The 14,375-nt window shown below is 34.9% G+C and overlaps 1 protein-coding gene across 6 annotated transcripts in view; it reads right to left on the reverse strand.

Annotated features, from left to right (window-relative positions):
• The window catches only part of PCNX1 (pecanex 1), a 171,693-nt gene that overhangs the window by 121,156 nt on the left and 36,162 nt on the right, over window positions 1–14,375 (reverse strand). For 5 of the 6 annotated variants that reach the window (XM_058293180.2, XM_058293181.2, XM_058293178.2 and 2 more), the window contains exon 3: window positions 5,558–5,663. In XM_058293180.2, coding sequence (XP_058149163.1) covers window positions 5,558–5,663 — 106 coding nt within the window. Of the gene's footprint in view, window positions 1–5,557; window positions 5,664–9,913; window positions 10,021–14,375 lie in introns of all 6 variants that reach the window. The other variant, XM_071213836.1, reaches the window with a different exon arrangement.

Here is a 14,375-nt window from a genome sequence, read left to right on the forward strand (position 1 = left end):
GGGAAGTAGACGTGGTTCAACTGATAAAGTGTCTGTCTACCATATGGAGGGTCCAGGGTTCGATCCCCAGGGCCTCCTGACCTGTGTGGTGAGCTAGCCCACGTGCAGTGCTGCTGCTGCGCGCAAGGAGTGCTGTGCCACGCAGGGGATCCCCACATAGAAGTCCCCCACGCGCAAGGCGTGTGCCCTGCAAGGAGAGCCGCCCTGCGTGAAAGAAGCGCAGCCCGCCCAGGAGTGGCATCGCACATACAGAGAGCTGATGCTGCAAGATGACACAACAAAAAAGAGACACAGTTTCCCAGTGCCGCAGGGTAACGCAAGCGGATGCAAAAGAATACACAGCGAATGGATACAGCAGACAACGGGGGAAAGGGAAGAGGAATAAATAAAATAAGTCTCTATTAAAAAAAAAAAAGGTTTATCAAGCTATATGCACTTAAGATTTGCACACTATACAGTATTTAAATTATATGACACTGAAAAGTAAATAAAAATAAGCATATATATACAGGCTGAAAGTAATAACCTCTTGATGTAGCCAATAAAATATAAGCTTTGCGGTATTTCTGAACTGTTAATTAAACTTGATTCCCCTAGTTTTTCCTAATTTCTGCTTCCAATGAGCCGTAAAAGGCAGTACAATCAGTGAGAAAGAAATAAGTTAAAAAGTATTTTACTACAAAAGAAAACTCTATTCTTATATTCCTTCTAGACAAGTTATAAAACATGTCATTTTTATTATAGAATAACAAACACATTTAAACAAGCAAACAAAAATACCCTGCTCTATACATACCCTTCAAGGAATTTAAACTTAAAAAAAAATGTAAGATGAATATGGCTGTCAATGTTTAGTTATTACCTCTCAGTGTTCCCTTTTTGTTCCCTTTACTAGGTTTTCCATTTTGTTCAGATATTGGGCATACATATTCTGATCTACAAGAAAAGGGCCCAGTCCTTGGTCAGAGGTAGGTTTATGGTACAGTCCTAGTCAATTAATGTACGGGAAAGTCTGCTGAAGGGCTTCAGGGAAAGATGTTTTTCATGTCTGAGAAGATGATGATCAAAGAGAATCTCTGCCCCACACTCTTGCCTGCTTCTTATTTTTCAACAGGAAATTGCTGTGCTCATCCTGCAACCTTGAAGGGAAAGTCAAGAGAAATGTAGAATTGCCAGACTGAAAGCCCTAACATTACTGAGCTGCTAAACAAATGCCACATATATCACCTCCCAACTTTGTTGATAGATATAAATTCCTATTTCCTTAAGTTGTTATTAGTTGAGTATTTTATTACTTTCGAACGAAAGCATTCTTAATTGATACAATGGAATATATTTTATTCCTCATGTTTGTCTGTCTTATTTAAATCCTCCACCCACCCACCAAAAAAATAAAAGAAACATGAATAGGCATAAGTAACTATTTACATGTGAAACAAAAGGGGACTGAGTATATAAACAATGGTACATGCAAATAAAAGAATGCAATGCATTCCCTAAAGTGTCACTATAGAAAAGCATTTAATAACATTATTTCCTTTAATTGATTCAATTTTATGGGGAGTACACAACATGAAAATATATATGTTCATAATATACTCAGTAAAGAGAATCAAATTCCAAAGAGTACGACAGTATAATCCTACCTGTTTAAATTTTTTTTGATTATGCCATTACAGATGATTTTTTTTTTTTATTTTCCTTATCCTTGTTTGTTAAATTTTCTAAAAATGAACACATTTAGAAAAGGAAAAAAACTAAGGTGAAAAAATGTATCCTTCAAACATCTGGAGCGAAAGTTCCTGATTAAGTGGTTTGCATAAACTAAAACAGTTTAGTGTTTCTTCTCTTTGACAAGTGCCATAGGTAAGGTCTAGGAAGGATTATGGATGTCATCGGAGAAAGATGTTACTTCCAACTAGAGAGTAGGCAAGGCCACCTCTTCCATGAAGCCTTGTCTTTCTCTCTAACTAGAAATTCTTTTCTCCTCTGAAAATCATTAGCCCATTTTCTATACCATTTCTGTGGCAACTATTACTTTGTATCTGTCACTCATATTTCCTTGGTAACAGCTATGGTATCTGTAATTTTGGATACTTTTAGCATATCTACAAACTCTTTGAGGATAACCCCACTCACCACCCCAGATTAAAATGCCTTGAGTACTATCAAGCACTAAAATATTTAAAGACTAGTAACCAAAAAAAAAAAAAAAAGTGAGGGTAAGGGAAGGAAAAAAGTCAAAAAAGGAAGGGAAAGTAAATGGAAAGTAGAAGAGGGAAAGGAGAAGGGTAAAGATTGCAAGACAGATGATAACAATGACTAAGACATAGCCACTGTGTTCAAGGAGTTCACGATCTAGTACAGAAAACACCAATGTAAACAAATAATTATGATAATGTGTCACAAATGGTATCTAATAAAATATGTACAAGAAAACAACTATATTTCTATATAGATAATATCTCTACTGATATACAAAAAGCCTGACTCTAATTCTTCATTCTCTCTAAAGGTAACTATATTTATGCCAACTATTTATTTGTTATAAACAGCATATACGTAAAATACCAAAACCTAAATGGCTCAATAGCCTCCAATATTTGCCCATTTGTATTCAAGAGTTACTACTTTAAGGAAAACCCAAACAGATACATTGTCCATTTATGAGCACATGTGACTTAATTACATTCAAGAAGGGACACCTTGCTAACCAAGTAGGGCAAGCTCCAATCAATGCAACAGTCCAAAGGTGGCTGGCCACTACTCTGCCCTTTGACCTGTGCTACTGAAGAAATAAAAAAAGGTATGAACTCTCCACAAGGTTTTTGGAAAACTGCAGGCTTACTATCTGGGGTAATCTGACATTGATTACATTACTCAGTAAGAAGAGAGGCCAGGATTAATTAAGAATATAAAATGTCAGGAACAGAGATGGCTCAAGCAATTAGGCACCTCCCTTCCAAGAGAGGCCCTGGGTTTGGTTCCCGGTGCCTCCTAAAAGGAAGACAAGCATACATACAGTGAGTACAATGAGGTGGGGAGAAATAAATATATCTTTAATAAAAAATAAGAGTATAAAAAATAAAATAAATGTGTAACCATATTTAAGTATTAAGTAATTTCATTCTCTAAAAAGAGACTGAGAAAAAAATAAGGGCAACAAACAGGACTAAGAATAGTAACACATTTCCTCAAACTGGCATTGTAAAAACTGAAACTTATATATATATATAAATATATATATTTTTATATATATATATATATAAAAGGAAGAATCATCCTAATAAACATATGTCCCAGCCTTTTCCACAATTTTTTTTTAAAACTCCAGCATCATTTCTCACTCCATCTACTTGTTAAAGAAAGGTAGGTTTTAAGGACCTGTTTCTCCAATACTACACTCAATCACAAATACAATTGTTAGCAAAAATTCATCTACTTATCAACTCAAAGGCAAATCTTCTACCAAAATACATTAGAGGGAGCCAGTGTAGCTTGTGGTTGAGTGCCGGCTTCCCACATAAAAGGTCCCAGGTTCAATTCCCTGCCCCAATACCTCACCTCAAAAACAAAACAAAACAAAACAAAAAAATTAGAAAGCAAGACCTTTTGAAGATTTTGACTTATAAAGTATGGTGTCTTTTCATAACATTCTTCTTAGATAACGTAGCGCTAACAGTGAACAGTCAGGAGAATTAGATCTGCTACTTATTTTTTTAATGAGGAATCATGTTTGATTCTAGCACTAATGCTCTATTATCTATAAAGATAAAAATAATTAGTAATCGTTAATAGAAAGTCTACTGTGCACAAGGCAGTATACTAGGCAGTGGAGAAAAGAGAACAAACTACTCTGTAGAGATATCATCATACACCAAAAAACTAGTAGTAAATAAATACCATCTGCAAAAGAAAAAGGCAACACAACAAGGTCCTTGAAAATCTTAAAGAACAGGGGACAGTTAGAGCAAGACTTAGGGGTAGTTCTGAAAATAAGAAGGACTAAGTCTCTCTCCACAGCAGAAAGGAGGAAAGGAGGGAATAGTCTGAACCAAAAAAAACAGGATAACATAACATACGAAGACTGGACAGAGGATGAAAAAGATCCAGCCTTGACCCAGATATAAATCAGCTGTTTCTTATTCTATACAACAAAAGGGCTGAAATACTAACACTAAAATCCAGCAATCTAAATCCTATTATGAGACCTCTAAATTTTCTCACAGAGTTTACTATCCTACACTTGAAGAATTTTATTCTAGCTGGGAAAATTGCTTGCTGAAAAGGCAAACAAGAATAACTGGGGAGTTATTAGTGCAGGGTATGTTTGAGAAGAGTTAATGAGAAGAACTGAACAAAAGAGTTAATTAGGATGAGTAAGAGAATTGTAGAAGCAGAAGCCCAGCTATGGCTAGACAGAATGAGAGTACACCAAGCTAACTGAGCCAAGTTTTGAGATAATAATACTTTCAGAGTTACTATTTTAAGTTAATAGTTACACAGCAGAATGACATTAAAATTGGAAAAAGCAAAATTTGTATTCTAAATCTAATTCTACCATTAATACTTTGAGCATTGTGAGATTCTGAGCAAATTACTTAATCCTTTGCCATGTGTAGCAGTTTGAGATTATTCCAAAAAGAGAAAGATTATGTTTGTAAACTAATCTATTCCTCTGGGTGTGATACCTTTTGATTGCATTAAATTCAGTGAGGGGCCTCTGATTAAGTTTACTTCATAAAATCGATTTAGGGCTTCTGATTGGGGTACATCAGTAAGGCATGACTCAGGTTGAGTCCTTGCCCCTTTGGTGCCTATATAAAAGCTCACTCACTCAAGAAGAGAGAGCTCTTTCCTTTTGGTCCTAGGTCCCCAGGGAGAGACGGACCATTTGCCTGATAGCCTACAGTTGACCTTGGGAAGAGACCTGAGACTGATAAAGGAGTCCTGAGAGACAAGCCCTAACCAGGAGAGAGAGGACCAGAAGCCCAGAGGGAAAAGAGAGACCAGGCAGAGAGCAGCAAGCACCTTGCTTCAACACGTGGCAACTGACATTGGTGAGAAAGCAGCCTTGAACTGGCCTCTTTACGGCCTTGTAATTGTAAGCTTTTACCCCAAATAAACACCCTTTATAAAAACCAAAAGATTTCTGGTACTTTGCATCAGCACTCCTTTGGCTAACTAATATACCAGTTTTAAGGTAGGGAAAACCACAGACATCCATACCTCTCCAACAGGGATGATGTGAAGGTAAAGGAGACGGAATAAGCTAGGAGCTAAGTTTCACAAGGACAGTGCCTACAACTGTCTTTGAGATCAAAACTAGATCACCAAACAATGAGCATGTGGTACATGCTCAGCAAAAATGTACTTAATTAATGTGAAGTCAGTTAAACATAAGAATATTAAATAAAAGACACTATTAATAAACCATCAAAAAATTATTAATCAGAAAGATAAATCCAAACATCAACAGACTGTTATAGAAATGAGAATACATGGATCACCACCAGGAAGAAAGGGAAAGACAAAATAGAGTAGCATAGGTTCCTACCTGGTTGCTTGGATCTAGACCAGCATAAGAATTTCTTGAACTGCAACCAACTGGGGGTGTGGCCTCTCGAATAAACTCAGACATTTCAATCCCTCCACCAGGATCACTGTGGGGAAAAAAATGAGATAAAGAGAGTAACTCATAATTTTGATAGCAATGATTTTCTCTTTATTTTTTTAAGGTTATTATACCTTTTTCTATAAAACAGAGGTTCTGATTTTTAGTAGAGCTCTTAAGAGCTAAAAAAAATAGACAAAATGATCATTCTTCACTTATAAGACTGATAATTTAAACTATTTAATGGTCATGTCACTACTCAAAAATATTCAAAGCTTCTCGTATCCCAAACTTTCTACATCTAATCCAACATTAGAAATTGGTCTTAATTACAAGTGTAGCATACTAAATATTTTATGATATGTGCCAAAAAACCACTCTAGCAGAGAAATGTTTTGCCTTTTGTTTCCCAAGAGCAAAGGAGAAATTAGCCAAATATAAACACAAAAAGTAATGAGATATTATATTAACAGATCTCTCTCAAAGCAGAGTCCAATGAGGCATGACACAGAGATGAACATAAAACAGACAGTCATTCTGATCAAGCTATTATTAGTATATGTCTTATTTAAATTGACAAAATTTAGCTAGGATACTAACTTATTTTATAGAACTGGAAACCTAAGATTTTGAACTGGTATATGGTAAGTTAGAAAGCATGAGTTAAAACAGTAAAATGGTATTATATAGTAACAACACATATTAGAAAGATACAAGAGAGAAAAGTACTAAATTCAAAGCGTTGGGAGAGCCCACAGATAGTACGTAAAATTAACAGGAATCCTAGAATTAAGGAAAAAATATCACACCAGATTACAACAAATTTAGAAAACACTATAATAAATTCAATAGGAATAAAACTCTTAGAACTCAGGCCTAAAAATTATAATCTTAAACTTTGTCAAAAGTATTTTACTCATTCTACTTGGTATTTACATAGTATAGAAAACATTCTAAGAAATTTTTTAGCTATTATTATCAGGGTAAAAGCTCTAATATATATGCTGGACATTATAACAGGTATAAACTATTTTGTCATCCGGTACCTAATTCAATCTACTGATGGGGGGAAGAAAAAAGCAACTAGATTTTTTTCAGTGAACCATCTCATCCCAATCACCCGTTCTGGGTAATGTTGACTCCAGCCTTATTGGCTAAAGTCAATCTGCATACCTCATACCCCTGATCACAGAAAATAGCTCTAAAATAAGCACATGATCTAACTCAGGCTAGTATGAATCAGGTCAGGAGTGTTCTATTGTTGAGAGAGCAAGGTTCTCTATTTTTGCTGGTCTTGATGCTGAGAAGACTTAAGGCCTAGAGCTGCTACAGTAGTAACACAGCCATGAGGGGAGAGCCTGTCTGAGATGCTGACTAATGGAAAAGAGCAAAGCCTGGCTAGGGAGCAGAGGTGGCTCAAGCCATTGGGCACCTCCCTCCCACATGGGAGGTCCTGGGTTCAGTTACCAGGGCCTCTTAAAATAAAAGATAAGCACACAACAAACAGACACAGAGAGCAGAAAGCGAGCACTAAACACATAAGGAGGGAGAGGCAGAGTGAGAAATAAATTAAAAAAAATAAAACTTAAAAAAAAAAAATCCTGCCTAAAAGAAGGGAAGGAGGGTCATGAAGCTATTACTTGAAACCCTGCACCCTGCCCCACCTGAAGACATCCCTCACATGGAGACTTTACAGTAATGTGAGCTATAAATTCCTTTAAACCTGTTTAGGTTGAGGATTCCGACAGCTGTAATCAAAAGAAATGGCACAGAAGCGATGTGGCTCAAGAAGCTGTGCACCCACCTACCATATGAGAGGTCCCAGGTTCACTTCCCAGTGCCTCCTAAAGACGACGAGCAGGACAGTGAGCCGATGTGATAAGCTGGCACAGTGAGCTGACACAACAAGATGGCACAACAGATAATGCGACAAGGAAACACAAGAGACACAACAAGCAGAAAGTGGATGTGGGTCAAGCGATTGGGTGCCTCCCTCCCACAGGGAAGGTCCCGGGTTCAGTTCCTGGTGTCTCCTAAAAATAAAAGAAGACAAGCACACAACGAACAAACACAGAGAGCAGACAGCAAGCTCAAACAACAAAGGGTGAAGAAATAAATTAATTAATCTTTAAAAAAAAAAAAGGAAATGGCAAAAAAGACTTTGTTTGCAAGCAGAGCTTCCAGTTAAGGAAGTAGTTTAAATTCTAGTGTGTTTTTATTATTAATGGTCTCATAACTATAAAGTATGCTTAATGAATTCCTAACTCTAGAGTGACAGATTCTAGCTAGCTAACTAATGTCCAATAAGGAAAGATAACTTTCTAACTTGTTATTCATTTATAAAATAGAACACAGAGCCAACTCAGAGTATAAATTCCCATGTGAGGGAAAGAGAATATACTCAAGTTTATCGGCTGCTTTGTTTTAACTCATACAAGCTATGCAGGCCAGAATGAGAAATATATTTCTAAATTGGAAAATCTTAGGTATGTATATCAAGGTAGTTATCACCATACTAAATTAGTGATGCGTAACAACCAGCAATATTACTGTTATTTCCATTAGAATACTGTCTCTTAGTCAGTCTACAGAAATCAGAAAAAGTACATGTGGTAAATTAAACTGTGTACCCCAGTTTAGGCATGTTCTTGGTCTTAGATTGCATATTCCGGTAGGTGTGGACCCATTGCAGATAAGATCGCTTTAAGATGTTATTTCAATTAAGGTGTGGCCCAACTAAATCAGGATGGGCTTTAATACAGGTCACTGGAGTCCTTTCTAAGCAGAGTAAGACTGAGAAAAAAGCCAGGAGAGGACACCATGTGTATTGCCATGTGTCAAAAAAGCCAATGGCTAAGGATCACCAGAAGCCAGCCCCAGAATGCCAGTCTTTGGCAAGAATGTATCACTTGCTGACGCCTTGATTTTGGATTTGAAAGCCTCAAAACAGTGAGCCAGTATATTCTCTTTAAGCTAACACATTGTATGGTATTTGTTTTAGCAACTAGGAATCTAAAGCAGTAGAAAAAGATGAAAATTAAGGAATAAAATATACAATACCAGAGAAAGGACAAAGAGCTCTCAACTTGCCTAGTTTATTTCTCCCCAAATACATAAGAGTTTAAAGTCATATAATTCACATACTACATGATTCACCCAATTAAAGTGTACAGTTGATGAACATTCTTGCCTAGTCATATACATCACTTCTGATAAGTCAGAATGATTAGTTTGAACATAAAGCATTACTGTTAGTAATAAATTAAAACAAATATTTACTGAGTGCTTATTACATTCCAGTCATAGGGGTATATGCTTTATTTGCATTTTCTCATGATATCTTCTCTAAATCCTTTAATATAAATACTATTATCCTCATTTTATAGGTGAAAAAAACTGAAAAGCAAGAGGTATAAAAACTTGCTTAAGGTCTCAGAGGAATGAACATATACTGCATCCTGTTAATAGCTATTAGCTACCAAAGATCATTAAACACATTCCATTTGCTGTTAATTATTATAGGAAAAACATTTCTATTCAAGAGTTTTAAAAGAAGGCTTTCACAAATTACAGAAATAACCCATTGAGTTCAGGAGGAGGGGAAGTTACAAATAATACTTATCCAGCACTATACAATGGGCTATCATATCTTTTTCTTTTCTTTTCTTTCTGCACACCTGAATGTAGGAACTCATAACCAGTAAGGAATGAGAGATTTAAATACCAGGTCTGTAGAACTCCAAAGCCCATCTTCTTTCTAACAAACCATACTGTCTTTCAACAAATAGGCACTGAAATTCTCTAAAGATCACCATCTAGAGCAGAATTTCTGAAACATGGTACTATTGACATTTGGGGATACATAATTCTTAGTTGAGGGGCCCATCCTATGTTTTGCAGGATGTTTAGCAGTATCCCTGGCCTCTACCCACTAAATGCCAGTAGCACTCCCCCAGCCAAAATGTCTGCAGACATTGCCCATTGTCTCACAGGAGGCAAAATCGTCCCCAGCTGATAACCACCAATCTAGAACTAATGGTCAATGTAAGCATCAAGAGTGGTAAGAAAGGAGGTATTACAGGAACAGAAAAGATGAAGGACAAAAATGGATGGTTCCTTTTATTAAAAAATCCTCAAGCAAAATATCTTTATCTATCTCTTATTCATTCATTCAGAAGCAAAAATTTTAGCCACACTATAGACATTCTAAATATATCTAAACATATAAAACAGCTGAGTAAGAGATTTCTTTATTAGCAAGACTTGCAGGTTTTCAGCAATGGAGTTTTCAGCACATACCTGGTAAGTATAGTAGTTTACAATTCTCACAGAGGCAAAGTGGTCTACTGCAGTAAGCAATACACCAATTTCAGGGGATCTCTACCTTTATGCCTTAATTTCCCCATCTGTTAAAAAAAAAAACAACCAGGTACAGGGAAAGGGAGAAAAGCAGCAAGGCTCTAATCTAAATTATAGAGGAGGCTTCACAAACTAATTTGTTGATTATTAGTATCATTACTTGTTCAGGCTGTAATCAGAAATTTCACATCACCATTACAGTACTAAATTTACAAATCTAATCTGGACTATAATAATGTTCATAGAAGTATGAATAGATAAACACAAAGTCCCTAAACACAAGAAATTTGCCTCAGGAAACTTAAGCCTAAAATTTACCTGCATATACTTTAAATTGATCCTTGGTTTACAATATTCCAAGCATTACTGCTAAGAGAGGAAATACGGTCTTCAGAATACCTGTATTCAAATTCTAAAATTCAATGCACTAATTTCCTCTACTGAAGCATCAGAAATGTAATAACACATTACTGACTTTCACTCTTTCCCTAAGATAAAGATTTAAATTGAAAAAGAAACACATTTTTTAATTGCTGTACCACATAAAAAGGAGCCAATGAAAGCCATAAAGTCCAAATAGTTCTACTACATTCATTCATTCATTTATTCATTCATGCAACAAACTGACAGCTATAAAGCACCAAGCACAGTGAAAGGCTCTGAAAATAAAAGTATCTATCTTCTTGTTGATTTCTTTTTCTCAGAACAAAAAGTGAGAATCACAAGTGGGAGGAGGACAGAAATAAGATTAAAAACAAAAATCTACAAAAAAAATCTTATTTAATTGTAAAACTTAAAAATATTACTTTATGATAGAAAAAAAGACAAGGATGTCCACCAATACTATTTCGATTTAACCACATACTGGAAGTTATGCCAGCAAAAAAGTAAAACAAGTATAAAAGCTAGAAAGGAAGAATCAAAACTACTATCTTTTATAGAAAACCACAAAATAACCTATAAATAAGGTATAATCATTAATAAGGGAGTTTAGAAAAGGTTGCTGGATACAAACTAAACTTATATTATTTGTGAGGAAAACAAAATGAAATTATAAAAAAATTTTTTACAATAGTGGAAAAATTATAAAATAGTTTGATAAACCTGATAAAAGCTACACAAGCCTTTTTTAACAGAGAAAATGATGAAACTTTTCAGAAAGACATTAAAGAAGACTAAGTAAATGGAAAGATTCAATATTGTAAAATATCAATTCTCACAATGGATTTACAAAGCCAACATAATTCCAATAAAAAATATCAAGTTCTTGCAAGGTCTTGCCTAGCAGACTCTAAAGTTTATATCAAAGAACAAAGGGCCAAGGATAACGAAGTTCCTGAAAAAGAACAAAGTCATTTTATTAAGTTAGTAATTAGGATAGTGTGGTAATGGCACAGGCTCAGGCATACAGGCAATGAAAACAAAAGAACAGAAAAGAATCCAAAAATACACCCACCATAAACAGAATTTATGACAGAGTGAGCACTACAAATCACCAGGGAAAGATGGTACATTTAACAAACACTTAGAAAACTAGTTACTCACACAAGAAAAAAAAAGTCTGGAATCTCTGACACCACAGATTAAAAAAAAAAAAAATCAAGCAGAACTGGAACGTGGAAAGAAAAAACCGTGAAACTTTTAAACAAATCACAGGAGAATATCATTCTGATCTCTGAGTAGCAATTAATTTCTTCAACAAGACACAACACACCAACTATAAAAAAAAATTTAATTACATTTTTTAAGAATGTATGGTAATCCTAGGAAACCTTAGGGAAACTGAAATAACAAGCCACAAACTGGGAGAAGGTCTCTGTAACATCTATAACCAATAAAGGGTATAGCGTCAGTATATAAAGATTTTATATTAACCAACAGGAAAAAGATAATTCCAAACCAAAATGAAACCAGACACATGTAGGTATTTGAAACAACAGAAAACCTAAATAGACCACAAATATATAAAATGCTCAATCTCATGAGTAATCTGGAATGTCAACTAAAAGTCACAGTGAAATATATTTTATACTTACCTGACTGCAAATGTTTCAAGTTTAACAATATCAAATACTGATGATGAAGTGGACTTTCATATGCTATTTCATACACTATCATACAATCATTTTGGCAAACAGCTTGCAACTACCTAATAAAACTGAACATGAAAATGCCCTATGAGCCAACTGATATACACTATAGATGTATTATATACCATTAGACACATGCAATGATGTCTTATAAGAGAAAAAATTAGAAATAATAAGAATGGCAATCAGAAGAAAATAAGATAAATAAATTAGGATCTATTACTATAGTAGGAGACTATACAGCACTGAATAGGAATGAACTATAGCTATCAGCCTCAATATAGGTGAGTCTCTAAGATATAATATTCTGAGTAAAAAAATCCCTCCTAGAGAAATGCATGGAATATGATTCTCTTTAGGACATCCTAAAGCAGACAAAATTAAATGCTATATATGTTTAGGGATAGTTAAAATTGTACAACAAAAAAGAATAGCAAGGGAATTATCAGTACAAAATTCAAGATAATGGTTACCCTAAAAGGAAAAGAACGGAATGAAATGGAAAGGATTACCCAGGAGCTTCTAAGGTACTTATAATGTCCTATTTCTTAAGTTGCATAGTGGGTAATTAAGTATTCACTTTTTAAAATTATTTTCTAAACTATATAATACACACACATATATATGATATACTTTTTGAAATGAATTTTGCAATAAGAAATTTTAAAACAGAATTTCAATAACAGAAGCAATCAGAAATATATAATATCCAAAAATAAGCAGTGCTAACAATTACTGGTAGTTATCATGAGTCAGGAATTGTTCTAAACACTTTACATATATTATCTCATTTATTGCTTGTAATAATCCTATCAGACAGTACTATTACTGCCTCATTATTCATATGAGGAAACCAAGACATAAAAAGTTTAAGTAATCTCTTCAAGGCTGTACAGTCAGCAAGAGATTCAAGTCCAGGTAGACTAAGTGCACAGCCCACATTCTGCTTTCTTATCCATTATACAAGGGTGCCATACATTTCTTAAAAGACTTAAAAATTGTACAGAATCCTTTTTTTTAAAGCTGTAATTTTATTAGAGACATAAAGGATTAGTGAATAAATGGATATATATAGCATGTTCCTCGATGAAAACAAGTCCTCTCCAAATTTAATACAATTATCATCAAAATTCTAATGGAATTTTTTCAGAGGATGAGCACATAAAGGGACATATCACACAAAAAAACTAAGTATATGCATGAGAATAACCAAGAAAATATTGAAAAAAAAATGGTTCACATTATTTTGAGGGATTCAGCTAAGTATTAAGCATATTACAAAACTACTATGATAATGATATAGACAAGGAAGAAAAGGATTAATGGAATAGAAAATGTAGTCAAGAAACTAACAAAATTGGGAAACGGACTTTGGCCCAGTGGTTAGGGTGTCCGTCTACCACATGGGAGGTCCGCGGTTCAAGCCCCGGGCCTCCTTGACCCGTGTGGAGCTGGCCTGTGCGCAGTGCTGATGCACGCAAGGAGTGCCGAGCTACACAGGGGTGTCCCCCGCGTAGGGGAGCCCCACGCGCAAGGAGTGCACCTATAAGGAGAGCCGCCCAGCGCGAAGGAGGGAGCAGCCTGCCAAGGAATGGCGCCGCCCACACTTCCCGTGCCGCTGACGACAACAGAAGCGGACAAAGAAACAAGATGCAGCAAAAAGACACAGAAAACAGACAACCGGAGGAGGGGAGGGGAATTAAATAAAAATAAATAAATAAATAAATCTTTTTTTTTAAAAAAAAAGATGGATCACAATTAAAAAAAAAAAACTGACAAAATTATATGTATGTTATGTGAAAAAGATAGCATTTTAAACTATTATGGAAATGCATTACTCAATGAAAGGTACTGGGACAACTGCATAGCAAACCTAAAAAAAATTAAGTTAGAGTACATTCTTATTTATCAAAGTGAAAAAAAATGAAACACTGAAATTAGATACAGGTGAATATTCATATAACTGTGTGTGGGGGGGAAGGTCTTAAAACTTGGTATCAAAGGCAGAAATAAATGATAGAAGAGACCACCAAAAAATATATTAAAAAGAGTAATTACTAAACACAGTAATTAAATGGTAAAATTTTTGGAATTTGGCAATACGTATTAAAAAACTTTAAAATGTACATAGCCTTTCTAGTGATGCCACATCTGATAAATCATGATAAAAAATTTAATAATTAAATTGATTAAATGACGTTTAAAATTTAAGCATCGAAATGATGTTTCTAATATTTAAATTTAAATATGAAACTGATTAAAATAACTAAAAATAAGGTAACTAAATTATGCTAATCCACAAATGGAATACT

This window comes from Dasypus novemcinctus, chromosome 3 (assembly GCF_030445035.2).
Source record: "Dasypus novemcinctus isolate mDasNov1 chromosome 3, mDasNov1.1.hap2, whole genome shotgun sequence".
In the NCBI taxonomy this organism is placed as follows: Eukaryota; Metazoa; Chordata; class Mammalia; order Cingulata; family Dasypodidae; genus Dasypus; species Dasypus novemcinctus.